Source organism: Peromyscus eremicus, chromosome 1 (assembly GCF_949786415.1).
Source record: "Peromyscus eremicus chromosome 1, PerEre_H2_v1, whole genome shotgun sequence".
NCBI lineage: Eukaryota > Metazoa > Chordata > Mammalia > Rodentia > Cricetidae > Peromyscus > Peromyscus eremicus.
Genome location: NC_081416.1, coordinates 142,834,601 through 142,849,699, shown reverse-complemented (window position 1 = coordinate 142,849,699; position 15,099 = coordinate 142,834,601). Strand labels below are relative to the sequence as shown.

At 42.2% G+C, this 15,099-nt stretch overlaps 1 protein-coding gene across 1 annotated transcript in view; it reads left to right on the top strand.

The window, feature by feature from the left end:
* Positions 1–15,099, top strand: part of Herc2 (HECT and RLD domain containing E3 ubiquitin protein ligase 2) — a 168,642-nt gene that overhangs the window by 30,980 nt on the left and 122,563 nt on the right. Inside the window, exons 6-14 of the mRNA XM_059273697.1 lie at positions 22–122; positions 966–1,122; positions 3,400–3,510; positions 4,251–4,422; positions 6,061–6,234; positions 9,769–9,957; positions 10,510–10,661; positions 13,492–13,649; positions 13,740–13,853. Of these exons, the coding sequence (XP_059129680.1) occupies positions 22–122; positions 966–1,122; positions 3,400–3,510; positions 4,251–4,422; positions 6,061–6,234; positions 9,769–9,957; positions 10,510–10,661; positions 13,492–13,649; positions 13,740–13,853 (1,328 nt within the window). The remainder of the gene's footprint in view (positions 1–21; positions 123–965; positions 1,123–3,399; positions 3,511–4,250; positions 4,423–6,060; positions 6,235–9,768; positions 9,958–10,509; positions 10,662–13,491; positions 13,650–13,739; positions 13,854–15,099) is intronic.

Sequence of the window (15,099 nt, the reverse complement as noted above, 5' to 3'; positions counted from 1 at the left end):
ACCCTTTGTGTTTATGTGCAGTTCCCGTCCCACAGGCAGAGGGGTAGAAGGACTTGCCAGAGTTGGGTCCCGAGCAGCGCTTTCCTTTGCCTTTGCTTTCTTACGAAGGGCCTGGCGTTCAGGTATGTGTATAGCATGCCATTCTGTTTCCTTCATAGATAGGAGTTTTGAGTTCCCTGTGCAATTCTGCCCCAGCAAGTTCCTTGTTGGCCACCTAACAGCTAGACTACCAGGTCCCTGAGGCCATGTTGGGTATTTTTCAGAGTTGTTTAATCTTTGTAAATGTCTTCATTCTCTTTACCTTAAGTCCTCTCTATTTTAACATAAGAGGCTACAGGGTCTCTTTAAGTTTTCAGGCCTGTGTTTTTAAGAAAATGTTCATTTATTACAACCCTGCCTCACCTCCTTCACCATGGAATGCCTTAGTAAGAAGTTAATAATTGAGCACCCATAATCAGAAAATATGCAATCTAAAATGATCTAAAACCGGAAGTCTTTTGACTCATGATATCACAAGTAGAAAATCCCACACTCAGCCTCATGTGTTAGATTGCTGCCAGAATGCAGCCACACTAAAGTTGTTGCATGAGATTACTTCCAGTTTCTATGTGTAAGGTATATATGAAACAGAAGTGAAAATAGAAGTGAGATTAGTCCCCTTCTCAAGGAAATGTGTACACACACACACACACACACACACACACACACACACACACACCCACACCCACACCCACCCAACTGAGTCACTTCTGACACTCAGCAGTTTAGGTAAGAGATATTCAATATGTCTCACACATACTGCTTATGTGAGAGATACTAAAGGTGGAATGGAATTTCAACAGCTGTGGTAGAGTTTGACCTATTGGATAAAGAATTTCATGAATATCTTGTCACTTGAGGGGTTGGAGGCCCAGTGGGTGACTGGAACTCTGCTTGTCAGCAATGCCTCACTGTATGTTGCTCAGGTGAAGATGCGGATCTCTGCAGTGAGCTCTTGCAGGAGTCCCTGGATGCCCTTCGAGCTCTTCCCGAGGCCTCTCTCTTTGATGAGAGCACGGTGTCCTCTGTGTGGCTGGAGGTGGTAGAGAGAGCGACGAGGTTCCTCAGGTCTGTCGTGACTGGGTGAGTTTGTACTTTCCTTGCTTTTCTGTGGAGTAGCTTCAGTGTACTGGAGGCTTGTTCTCAGTTCATCTTACTGTGCTTCTGGGAACTTGCTGACTAGCTGCTGCTGCTGCTGCAGCATGCCTGCAGAGTTCTTGCTATTCACATTACAATTGTTTGTTTGTTTGTTTGTTTCTGAGACAAATTTTCTCTGTATAACAGCCCTACCTATCCTGGAACTAGCTTTGTAGACCAGGCTGGCCTTGAACTCACAGAGATTTGCCTGCCTCTGCCTTCCGAGTGCTGGGATAAAAGGCGTGTGCCACCGTGCCTGGCTTTAAAATTGTTTTTGTACATTTTATTTATTTGTTTTATATGTGAGGTATTAGTGTGTGTATGTGTGTATTGTGTGTGTGTGTGTGTGTGTAGGTGTGTAGGTGTATGTATGGGTGCATGTGTTGTAGTGAACCACATGTGTTGTAGGATTGAACTCAGGTAATCAATCTTGGCAGCAAGTGCTTTACCTGCAGAGCCAGCTCTCTGGCCCATTCTCAGCTTTTTAGATGATTTAATTTATGATTATTGTGACTTGACCCAAGAAGCTGTCACATTGAACGTGATGGGAAATATCAATTTTTTTTTGTTGTTATTTATTGTTTTCTGGAGGTATTTGATAACCCATTCATCATAATGTGAGCACTTCTTGTGTGCCTCTTGGTGTTAATGAAGAGCCACTGTTTTGAGGGATTGATGGTGCTTGCCTGGAAGTCTTGGTAGATAATATATGAGAACATGGCTACTCAAACAATGTTCTGACTAGTGCCAAGGGTGTAACTCAGTAGTAGAGCAGTTGCTGAGCATGTACTACTAGATTTGATCCTTCTCATTGCAGAAAAAAAATGTATAAACCTGTTTGTTAGTTTACTATTGCTGTAACAAAAACCTTGGACAACCCACTGAAAGGAGGGAGGATTTTGGCTGGTGGTTTCAGATTTCAGTCTGTGGTCACTTGGCCCTGTTGCTTTGGACCTGTGTCAACAGAGTTCACCATGGAGGGGCCTGTTCTGTTCATGGCAGCCAATAAGCAAGGGAGAAAGAAGAGGCCATAGGATTGTAGTATTCCCTTCGAGAGTGCACCAGCAATGACTAACTTTCGTACTTGGCTCTGTCTATAATGTTCTATCACTTCTCCATAGTGCCATGGATTTGGAACTAGCCAGCGAGTGCATGGGTGTTTGGCAGACATTTATGATCCAAACTGTAGCGTATAGCTATACTTTTTTAATTTTTTTGTATATGACTTTGATCAGAATGGGAGTTTTGACTTGCCTCATTTCTGATTTTGGCTGGGAAGCTGCACCTCTCCTTAGACAAGCTCCTAGGAGGTTGCTATATTGAACTTAGTTTGGACACCCAGTTGGCATAGCATTCCTATAGTCCAGAGCTCCTTAGCTCAAGTGATCCTCAGCTCCTTGGTAGTTGTGACTGTAGGTGTATGTTTCTGCTCCTAGCTTGGATATGAATCTGTAGTTACATTTTTTAATGTAAAGAAAATAATATAAAATTAAGCACAAAGACACATAGAAGGAAAGTTAGTGTGCTGTCTCCTCAGCAGAAGTCATTACCATTTATTCCTGTAACCAACAGGGATGCCTTTGGTCTCTTGCATATAAGCCATGAGTCTCTCTTATAGGTGTGCTAGTGAATGTGTTACTGTAGAATTTTAAAGCCCTGAAAATAGCTTTAGAATTAATTTTAAAAGTCCAGTGTCAGTTATAGCCTTTCCTTTCCAATTTTAGGTTCAGGAAATTTGTTATTTATTACTGAGTAACAAAGTTCAAATATTTCTTTGATGTGAAATACAAATATGCATAGATATATGCCTTTAGATTTTCTGGTGACTTTAAAAATTAATACTCCAATTTTGTATGGGAAAGTTGATACTATATTTTGTTCAAATTGGAAAAATACCTACTCCCTCCCTCCCCTGCTTCCTCCCACTTTTCTCTTGAGACAGGCTCTCATACAGCCCAGCTGGTCTCAAACTACTATGTAGCCAGGAATGACCTTGAACTTCTGATTCTTTTGCCTTTCTCTCCTTCCTCTTCCTCCCTCCCTCCCTCTTCCACCTTCCACCCCTACCCCCCACCCCCACCCCCGTTCCTCGTGTATGTGTGTATGTATGTATATGTGCTTGTCTTTTTATATGGGAGATTGAATATAATTAGCCTGCTGGTATGATTTTAGGTTTGCTGCTTTCTCTGATGTTACCTAGCCTTGCTGTTGCTGTCATTTCAGGGATGTTCATGGAACACCAGGGACTAAGGGGCCAGGAGGAGTTCCTTTACAGGACCAGCACTTGGCTTTGGCCATCCTGCTGGAGTTGGCTGTCCAGAGAGGCACTCTTAGGTGAGTGGTATGAGGCTCATGTCACCTCAGGAGATGGTTGTATGTCTGTACACCTGCTGTGTTGTGGAATTCCATTTGTTTGTGGCTATAGCAAATTTTAGTGTTCTATAGCTAGACCTTCATCCCAGGGCCCTGTGTTTATTCTTTTTTTTTTTTTTTTTTTGGTTTTTTGAGACAGGGTTTCTCTGTGTAGCTTTGCGCCTTTCCTGGAACTCACTTGGTAGCCCAGGCTGGCCTCGAACTCACAGAGATCCGCCTGCCTCTGCCTCCCGAGTGCTGGGATTAAAGGCGTGCGCCACCACTGCCCGGCTTCCTGTGTTTATTCTTATGCTAGTCTGTTTTGTTGTCTTTATTTCTTTTTAGGCTAATTTATCTAGTCATCTACGAGTTCTTTTTAAGATGTTTTCTCCTAAACAACTGTTTATTTAGTTTTTCTGAAATAGGTATTTTTTACTTTGTTGATTTAAGATCCTAGAAGTTTCATGTAGAAAGCACTGCTTGAATGTCTTAGCTATTTTTATGCTTCATATCAATAGAAGGAAAATGTCTTTTGCTAAATTCACAGCATTGATTCAGTGATTTAATTGCCAAGAATTATTTCCATGACATTATTTTAGCATCTTTTCATATCATTGTCCTCCTATAATTCTAATTGTTTGTTTGTTTGTTTGTTTAGTTTTGATGTGTAACGGCAAACACTAACTTGTTTTTATTAGAGAGTAAATATCCTTTCTTTTCAGCCAAATGTTGTCTGCCATCCTGTTGTTGCTTCAACTGTGGGACAGTGGGGCACAGGAAACTGACAATGAGAGGTCTGCCCAGGGCACCAGTGCCCCTCTTTTGCCTCTGTTGCAGAGGTTCCAGAGCATCATCTGCAGTAAGGACATGCCACATGCAGAAGGGGACATGCACGTGAGTATCACCTGGGGTCTTGTGTTTGGATGGCTCTTTCTTATTCTGAGGATATCAAAGAGCTAGCTTTATTATAAGTAAGCCACAGTGTTCATCTATGGGAGTAGATGCCTTTTGGGTGTATTTGTTTACTTGTGATAGCAGCAAGGGAGATGGGGGCAGGTATGGGAGGTCAAATGTACTATATTGACAAGGTAGTGTATCACATGTCCTATAAAGATTCTTCCATATGACAGTTTCTAGATTTGTACTTATAAAGAGGAATATGGTATGACATGGATTCATTGGCCTTTTAGAGCTCTGTCTACTGCCTGCCATGTTGACTTGCAGACTTTGCTGAGCCAGCTGAGGTGATGATCTGTGTGTCTGGTTTATTAGTGCCTGTGTGTTCCCAGCAGCTGCTTGAATGTTTTGGGAGGTGAATTTTAGGTACTGTGTTAGGCTGTTTTGTGTTAATGTAAACAAATACTCGTGAAACCCCAGGACTGTGGTTCTTTACATTTGAACTTTTTATCTTTTCTGTAAAGTTAGGTGTTCTGTTATCACTTTGGCCTGATTTATGTCTTAACACTCTTAAGTGATAAGAAGACTCTGTTTTTGCAAATTAGAAATATGATGTTAATTGTAAATAAAATAAGGCTTTAGTAGAGTGGACAGCCAGGCCAGGTGGTACAGACCTGTGATCCTAGCTACTTGGGAGGCTGAGGCAGGAGGATCAAAGATTTAATGTTAGCCCAGACAACTTAATGTTTCAAACAGGTGGAGTAAGAATTGTTAAAGACTCTTAAAAGAGTACTTGCCTAACATGCTTAAAGCTCTAGGTTCAATGCTCAAGACTTCGAAACCACAAAATAAAACAAAGTCCCCCTCTAAAGTAGGCAATATTCATATCAAATTGAGGGATTTTGTTGTGTTTTGTTTTAGCTTCAAAAGGCATGTTGTAGTACTGTGTTATGTTTCAGAGAGCTTGTTCTGTGTTCTTATACTTTAAAAACAGTGTGTGTGTGTGTGTGTGTGTGTGTGTGTGTGTGTGTGTGTGTGTGTGTCTGTCTCCCTCCCTCCCTCCCTCCATCTTCACCTTGTATGGAAGCCAGAGGTCAATTTGGGGTTTTGTTCCTCCGGAGCCACCCACCTTGTTTTTTCGAGACAGGGTTTCTCATTTGCCTCGAATTCCCCAGGTAATTCTGGCTGGTCAGTAAACCTATCTCAACCTCCCTTGCTCAGGGAGTACAAGTGCATAGCACCATGCTTGACATATTTACATGGGTTCTGGGAATTGAACGCAGGTCCTCATGCTAAGTACTGTATGGAGACTGAGCTGTGTTCCCAGTTTTCTTATTGGGGTTTGAGGGCAGTGTTCCTATAGGGTAATTTGGCTGTATAAACAGTCCATATGGAGTCAACACGTGTGGTATAAAAGTACGTAGGTTGAACAGTCAATACTGTATTTATATGCCGGGTATAAAAGGCTGTGAATGTATAGTGTAGCTGTATGACCAATATTATAGTTTGATGGCTAAAATATAAGATATGCAGAAAATGCATAACTAAATATGAAAACAGAGAGTAATTAGAAGTTGGTGGTGGTATTTTTCTTCCACTGTTTCTGAGTGTGTTTCTTTCTTTCTCTTAATCTAGCTTTTATCTGGCCCTCTGAGCCCCAATGAGAGTTTCCTGAGGTACCTTACTCTTCCACAAGACAATGAGCTTGCCATTGATTTACGACAAACTGCCGTTGTTGTCATGGCCCATTTAGATCGTCTGGCTACACCCTGTATGCCTCCTCTGTGTAGCTCTCCAACATCTCATAAGGTATGTGCTGGAGCAGGACTGTTTCCTTGTGTAATGATGAAAATCACTTGGACCTTAAGTGTGCTAGGCAAGTCCTTTACCACCGCCTTAGTTTCTTTTCTCATGATGTGATTACAAAAACAAAAAATCAGTCAAAAGCAACCTAAGGTAGCAAGGGTTGATTAGTCTAGCTCACAGTTTGAGTGTACATGGCAGCAGGAGCTTGAAGCAGCTGGTCACATTGCATTCGCAGTCAGTAAACAAGAGAGCAGTAAACGCTTACTAGTGCTCAGGTTGCTTTTTCCATATCCAGTCCACTACCCAGGGATTAGTTCCACCCACAGTTAAGACGAGTCTTCCCACATCAATTTATATATCACGATAATTCCCCAGAGGCATATCAAGAGGCTCACCTCCCAGGCTATTCCAGGTTCTGCCAGGTTGATAATTAACACTAACCATCACAAACACTGAGCTATAACCAGCTTAGTATTCTTGGTTGATTTCCATTCTGTGTATGGGCCAAATTTATTTGTTTATCCATCTGTCTGTCCTTCCATCCTTCCTTCTTTTCAAAACAGGGTTTCTCTATGTAGCCCTGGCTGTCCTGGAACTGATTCTGTAGATCAGGCTGGCCCTGAACTCACAGAGATCCACCTGCCTCTGCCTCCCAAGGTTGGAATTAAAGGTGTGGGCCACAATCACCCAGCTGAAATTTGTTATTTCTGATAATGGTGGTTGGAATGTTTAAATGTGTCTATAGTTCCAAGTGTTGGTCAGTGCTCTGAGGGGGTGATGAGGTACTAGGACATGCAGGGAGGAGTGAAGAAAATAAACAAACATTCAGAAATGCTTGCATCAAGTGGGCCATGTTTACTTAGATGGAGGGCACCTATAGCCCTAAAACTGAGTGCAGTTTTGTGTAAGTGTAAGTCCAGTATATGGAGGAGAGGCTAAGTGAGTCTTAGTGGGAGCTCTCTGCAGGGGAGCAGTCTCGGGCTGAAAACATCTGGGAAGGAGGAGGAAGGTGCAGTAGATGTTTTCTGCTTGCATTGTTGTCTTAGGGTATTTACTGATGCGGCTGAAACACCATGACCAAAAAACAAATTGGGGAGGAAAGAGTTTATTTGGCTTACATTTCAGCATTGCTGTTCATCACTGAAGGAAGTCAGGGCAGGAACTCAAACAGGGCAGGATCCCGGAGGCAGGAGCTGATGCAGAGGCCATGGAGGGGTGCTGCCTTTTGGATTGCTTCCCCTGGCTTGTTCAGCCTGCCTTCTTACAGAACCCAGGACCAGCAGCCCAGGGGTGGCACCACCCACATGGGCTGGGCCTTCCTCCCATTGATCACTAATTGAGAAAAAGCCTTACAGCTGGATCTCTTTGAGGCATTTCCTCAACTGAGGCTCCTTCCTCTGATGACTCTAGCTTGTGTCAAGTTGACACACACAACCAGCCAGTACAACTGTCAACAATGGTACCCTGGTTGGAGGAAGGCTTTTCCATTCTCATGAGTCTGAGGCGTTTGGGTCCTGGACATGGCTGTGCTTATGTCGATAACATACTTATTCAGGACTTATATCTACTCCCCACAAGTACACAGGGCTTAGTGACAGAATTTAGGGGCCTTAGAAAGCTCACCTTTGTCCACATGACAGTAGGCTTCCTGCCATCTATAGGGAAATGCCAGAGAACCTTTTTTTTTTCTTGTTTTTTCAAGACAGGGTTTTTCTGTGTAGCTTTGGCGCCTTTCCTGAAACTCATTCTGTAGCCCAGTCTGGCCTTGAACCCACAGAGATCCGCCTGCCTCTGCCTTCTGAGTGTGTCCACCACCACTGCCCATCCAGCCAGAGAATCTTTTTTTATTTTAGTGCTGAGAATCAAACCCATGGCCTTGTTACCTCTAATCACACATGCTGTCACTGAAGTACTTAGTGTATAATAATGCTGGTTATAATGTAATAACAATGCAGTCATATTTTATGTAGAATGTGTAACTAATAGTAATGGTGGTAGTAATGATTGGCCTGTGTGACAAGAATCTGGGGTATGCTTGCCCATCAAAGACACCACATGTGAACACAGCTGCTGATGACAATGTTTGCCCAGTTGTGTTCTTGAAAAAAAATGAATGGTTGGGATGGAGTTGTTCTTGTTAAGACTATACAGAGTAATCCTGGCTTTCAATCCAAGTTTGTTTAGCTTTTTATTTATAATATGAACAGAAATTCCTTAAAAGAAAAAGAAAAGAAAACAAACAAAACAAAAAACCAACAAGCTGAATAGTCTGGGCGGTAGTGATACATACTTTTAATCCCAGCATTAAAGGCAGGTAAATCTCTGAGTTCAAGGCCAGCCTAGTCTACCGCGTGAGTCCCAGGACAGCTAGGGTGACACAAAGAGACCCTTTCTTTAAACAAAACAAAGCAATCCAAATAACCCCAAAAACCAGTCCCCCCCAAAACAAACCAAACCAAAAAAAAAAAAAAACACACAAAAAAAACACCCAACCAAACAACAAACCATATGCTATAAATAAAACAGCCACATGGTTCAAAGCCAGGATTGCATGTGACAGTGCTTCTGTTTCTTCTGACTTCCATGTGCCCAGCATCCCACCTACTGTCTGTAACTCTTCACTGTGCTCTGGAATGAACATGGTAGCGGTAGCACATCACAGTTACTATGTAGCTTCTTTGTTTTTTTTTCTCTTTAGCTTATTCTTCTCACCAGATGGATATACTGTAATCTTTCTGTACCAGTAAATAGAGATGGTCTCTTATTTTTTAAAAGCTGTTTTTAATAAATACGTTGTGTGTGCTCTATCCATCATCTTTCTCTTTCTTTCCTCTTCCTCTACTTCCTCTTATTGTTGTTATTACTGCTATTTTGAGACAGTGTCTCACTCTGTATCCCTGGCTGGTCTTGAACTCACAGGGTATGCTTATCCTTGTCTCTGGAGTGCTGTGATCAACAGCATGTGCTACCACACCTGGCAATACATCTTTTTTGTTAATAAGTCTCCTTTTAATGGACACCTGAGTTATTGACAGAATTGACAGAATTTTGCTACCCAAATACTACCGTGGTGGCTGATCTGGTACATGTTCCTCTCTTTATCCCCGAGTGTGCATGCATATGTGCCTTTGCAATATGTTAGTGAGGTAACCCAGTGTGGGCTAGTTATCTTCAGGTTGTTCCCAAATAGCTTCATCCTGTCACTCCTACCAATAAAGGCATTTACTCCCAGCCTTATGTTTGTGTTTTTGATTTTCTGCCAGTTTTGACACAAAATATCGTGATGGGTTTGAGCATTGAAAAATATATTGAAAGTCCAGCTTTTGAATGGTACTCTTGAAATGAAATATTATGGACAAACCCAAGTAGCTTACCATTTAACTGAGGTAATATGAAATGTTCTGAGTTATTTTGATGTTTTCAAATAGTCTCTTTACTTGTTTTGTTTTTAGCTTCCATAGTATCTCAATATTAGTCCTGGACATTCTCTTACTCTAAAGAAAACGTTTGTATGTGTTCTTTTTTTTTTTTTAACAGGGATCATTGCAAGAGGTCATAGGTTGGGGGTTAATAGGATGGAAATACTATGCCAATGTGATTGGTCCGATCCAGTGTGAAGGCCTTGCCAGTCTGGGGGTAATACAGGTGGCCTGTGCGGAAAAGCGTTTCTTGATCCTGTCCCGAAATGGCCGTGTGTACACACAGGCTTACAACAGTGACATGCTGGTAGGTGCTCAGTGTAGTGTGTCTGCATGCCTCCTTCAGTGGTGGGGTCTCTGCTTTAGATGCCACATGGTATAGTAATCTTGGCTGATGGTTTTTGTTCATTGTATATGGTTAGTCATGTTAAATTGTCCCAGTTACGAGGATTATTAACAGGATTTTGAATTTTTAAGATCAAGAATTCCATCAAGTAATTCCATTTGTTAAGCACAATTGCTTTATAAACCAATTTTTCATGTGTAAGGCAGTTAACAGAAAAAGAATGGGTTCTGATGAGGATGGTGGTGCATTGGGATATGTGTGCTCTCATTTAAGTAAAGTACTTGAGCTATGGGTCTGTGTTACACTGGCTGCCAGCTCCATTCTCACACCAGTACTTATCATCCCATGGAACACTTGGAGAATTCTTATTATTCTCTTGGTGCTGGCATGGAGAACAGGTCAGAGCCCTGGAGGTTCCTAGTTTGAGTATTTGCTCAGGGAGAATGTGAATGGGGAGAGTCATTCTGTTTTCATTCTCCCTTACTATGACTGACTAATATTTTACCTTCCCAGGCACCACAACTGGTCCAGGGTCTTGCCTCCAGAAACATTGTGAAAATTGCTGCCCACTCTGATGGTCACCACTATCTGGCTTTGGCTGCCACAGGGGAGGTGTACTCCTGGGGCTGTGGGGATGGCGGAAGACTGGGCCATGGAGACACTGTGTATGTACAGCCATTTCAGAAACTGATGTGCTCTCTGGGTATCCATATTTACAACAGAATGGAAAATGTCAGGGGTGATTTCCAGCTACCTATTGGGATAAGGAGGGAGACATAACACGATGTGTCCATTTTCTTTCTTTCTTTTACCTCAAAACAGGGTCCCATGTTGTCGGTTGTTTTTGCTCTTTTGGCTTTTGCAGGGCCTGCCCCCCAGCTCCCAAATAAATCACACACACAAGCTTATTTTTAATTACAAATGCCCAGAATTTAGCTTGGCTTGTTTCTTACCAGCTTGTCTTAACTTTAAATTATTCCATCTACCTTTTGCCTCTGGGCTTTTATCTTTTCTTACTTCTGTAATCTTACTTTCACTCTTACTCCATGGCTGGCTATGTGGCTGTGGGGCTGTGGGGTTGTGGGGCTGTGGGGCTGTGGGGCTGTGGGGCTGTGGGGCTGTGGGGCTGTGGGGCTGTGGGGCTGGCCCCTGATGTCCTCTCTCCTGTTCTCTTGCTCTTTCTTCTTCTCCTTCAAGATTTCTCCTCCTCTCTGCCTGCCAGCCCCACCTATCCTTTCTCCTGCCTTGCTATTGGCTGTTCAGCTCTTTATTAGACCATCAGGTGTTTTAGCCTGGCAAAATAACACAGCTTCACAGAGTTAATCAAATGCAATATAAAAGAATGCAACACATCTTTGAATCATTAAACAAATGTTCCACAACATAAACAAATGTAACACGTCTTAAAATAATATTCTACAACAGTCTCATTGTGTAGCTCAGGCTATCCTAGAACTCACTATGTACCCAGGCTGGCCTTGAACTCATAGAGATCCACCTGCCTCTGCCTCTGTCTCCTGAGTGCTGGTATTAAAGGTGTGGGACACTATGCCCGGCATATGTCCATTCTTGATGACTGACTCCTTGAGAACTTTGCCACAAATGGAGGGTATTCACTTTGCTAGCATTAGCAATGGCTAGCAACTGTACCCTCCATCTTGTTTTCTAAATAAAACAAACCCCATATATTGTCCTGTTGTTCACACTGTACCTGTCTCCTGCCAATAGGACCTGTGGAACCATGATATGCTTTATTTATTTATTTTGTGTATATGAGTGCTCTATCTGCATATGCCAGGAGATGGCATCAGAGTCCACTATAGATGGTTGTGAGCCACCATGTGGTTGCTGGGAATTGAACTCAGGACCTCTGGAAGAGCAGCCAATGCTCTTAACCACTGAGCCATCTCTCCAGCCCCTATGATGTGTTTTTAGAAGCATAAAAATCAGTTTTATCTTACTGGGTGGAAGGTTTTGGTTAGCATGAAAGAATAGAGGTTAAACAGAAAATGGATATTTTAAATGCTTAGGGGTAAAAGTTGAGAGATCTGCCAGTTCCCACAGAGTAATGGAACCATTTTACATGGTACTGCAAGGTAGATGTGCTGTCTCTGGGGCCATCTTGCTTCATGAGGGCAGAGCATGAACAAGAAGCAGGCAGGTCAAGTTAGAAACATTTCAGTTCCCACTGTCTATGAGTGGGTAGAGAAGAGACTGGAGGGTGTATGGCTTGTTAATACTGTGGGGACGGAGGGGAGACTCACTACTGAAAATATTCTCTGGGAAGAATCTCAGTGTGCAAGAAAAGTACTGATTTGTGAGGTACATTATTTTAGAGTTCAGAAATAACTCCAGAGCTACATGTAAGAAATTGAGAAAAATGAGGTAAAACTAGTGAAAAAGAAAAGTTTGGAATGGCTGTTATTTCCAGGCTGTACAATGGAATTGACATGGGACTCCAGAAGCACCAAGGTACAGGACAGCTGTTTCCTTGGAGGTATTTATAATATACTACTTTTAAGGTATTCTTAAGGAAATTAAGATTAGTTGAGATTGTTAGAATGATTAACTTCTCTTGCTCTTGGAGTTCAGGGAAGGAAAAAGGTCAGTGCAGGTGGCAGGAATTGGAGAAAAACTGGTGGAGGAATTGTACCTGGAGCTGAAGAAGATTGGTAGTGATTGGCTTTCCTCAACTGTGCCCATTCTTATATGTAGTCATAAAGTGAGCCAAGCATGTCTTTGAAAATGTTGTTTATCATAGGATGCATAATGCAGATTATAAGCATGAGAAGTTTTGCTAATTGGATTTTTGTTTTCAGTTATGAAGATTTTGCTATCTTTATTTCCACAAACTTTTTAATCTGTAAAATCTAAAATTCCGTTGTATTAGTAAGCTTTGCTCACTTCTGCCCATGTTTCTCTCTTTCTCTCTCTCTTTTACACACACACACACACACACACACACACACACACACACACACACACACACACACACACCCCAGACTGACAATTGGGAAGGTTTTGGCAAATGCATGCAGTGTAGCAGCCACCACAGTCACGAAAGAAGGTGTTACTGCTGGTCCCAGGTTTGTCTTGGTACCCTTTGCAGTCATTCCCTGATCTTCCCCTCTAGCTTCTGTCAACCTTTGTCTTGCTCTCTGTTCAGATTATTTTTTTCATTTCTAGAACTGATTATGGACAGTCATGTAGGAGTTTGTTTCTGACTTCCACAATAATATTTTGTAGTATAGCCATGTTATTGGGTATGTTAGCAGTTCATTGCTTTGTGGTTGGGGACATTAGGAGTAGAGCTTCTGTTAGTTCATCGTTGAAGTCTTTAACAGATACTCTTGCTGGAGCCAACTTAGGAAGTGGTGATGTTCTGTGTTTGAGATAGAAAGGCAAAACAGCCTTCTGCTCTGATCACCTATTTGCTTTTTTTTTTTAACTCTTAAGAAATGCCTAAGATGTTATTTGTTGCCTTCCTTCCCACAGGCCTCTGGAGGAGCCCAAGGTGATCTCAGCTTTCTCAGGAAAGCAGGCTGGGAAGCACGTGGTGCACATAGCATGTGGGAGCACGTATAGTGCAGCCATCACTGCTGAGGGGGAGCTGTACACCTGGGGCCGTGGGAACTACGGCCGCTTGGGCCATGGTATGTCTATGGTACATGACTGCAGTCATGAATCAGGAGGAGTTGCTTCTCCTGAGAGGCATTGAGAATGACAGTTGTATCTCTTTCAAGGGTCCAGTGAAGATGAGGCTATTCCAATGCTGGTAGCCGGACTTAAAGGACTAAAGGTCATCGATGTTGCCTGTGGGAGTGGGGATGCTCAAACCCTGGCTGTGACTGAGAATGGTATGTAGAGCTTGTGCTGCCCTGGGCAGTTTCTTAGGGATGTTTGTGGCTGTCACCTGAGTGAATGAGTTTGGAGTTGCATGGACCTCCTGAGGCTGCGCTCCCCTGTCACTTTCTTTTAGGTTGGTGAGTGTATTGGTTACTTTTTTGTTGCTGTGGTAAAACACTATTATTAAGGCAATTTGTAGGAAGAAGAGTTTATTATTTTATTGGTTCTTCGAGACAGGGTTTCTCTGTGTAGCTTTGACTGTCCTAGAACTAGCTCTGTAGACCAGGCTGGCCTTGAACTCACAGAGATCCCCTACCTTTGCCTTCTGAGTGCTGGGACTAAAGGTGTGCACTACCACCATTTAGCATGGAAGAGTTTATTTTGACTTACATTTCTAGAGGATTAAAGTCCATCACGCCTGAGAGGCATAGCAGCAGGCAGGCAAGGCATCTGGAGCAGGAACCTCAAGGATCACATCTTGAATGTAAGCACAAAGCAGAGAGAACAAACTGGAAGTAGGTGAAGCTTTTTACTCTCACAGTCTGCCCCAATGGCGTGCTTCCTTCAGCAAGGCTGTACCACCTAAGCCTCCTCAAGATGGCAACAACAGTTGGAAAGCAAGGGTTCTAGCCCAAAATTATGGGGAACATTTCTCATCCGAACTACCACAATGAGGGTCTCGGTGACTTTAGTGCAGAGGCCCAGGAATTTCCCAGGATTTGGGTTCTTGAAAGCAGATGGCTGCCTAGTGGCTACCACCTTTCTTAGTGGGTATTATTTTTTTACTAAAAATTACAGCTAAATAGAATAATTGACATTCTGAATTGTCTCATTTTTAATATATCTCCAACATTTAGCCATTATTACCTCATTATATCCAATCTTTTGTAGTCATTGTACCCTTTACAATCTAATGTGAAATTGCTTGTTTTTAATTTCAGCTTCCTCTTTGTGTTTGTTAGTGAGATTGTATATATATATTTTTTCTTGTAGTACTGTGCATCTTGGATCCAGGATCCAAGTACTGTACCATTGAATTCCATCCCTGCCCAGCCATAGTTATGTATTTGTTTGTTTATTAGTGAGATAGTATCTTGCTAAGTAGCCCTGATTGTCTCTGAACTCATTTTCCTCTTGGATTGGCCTCTATATCTCTGAGGTTATAGGTGTTTGTTGCCATACCTAGATTATATATATATATATATATATATATATATATATATACACACACACACACACACACACATATATGTATAT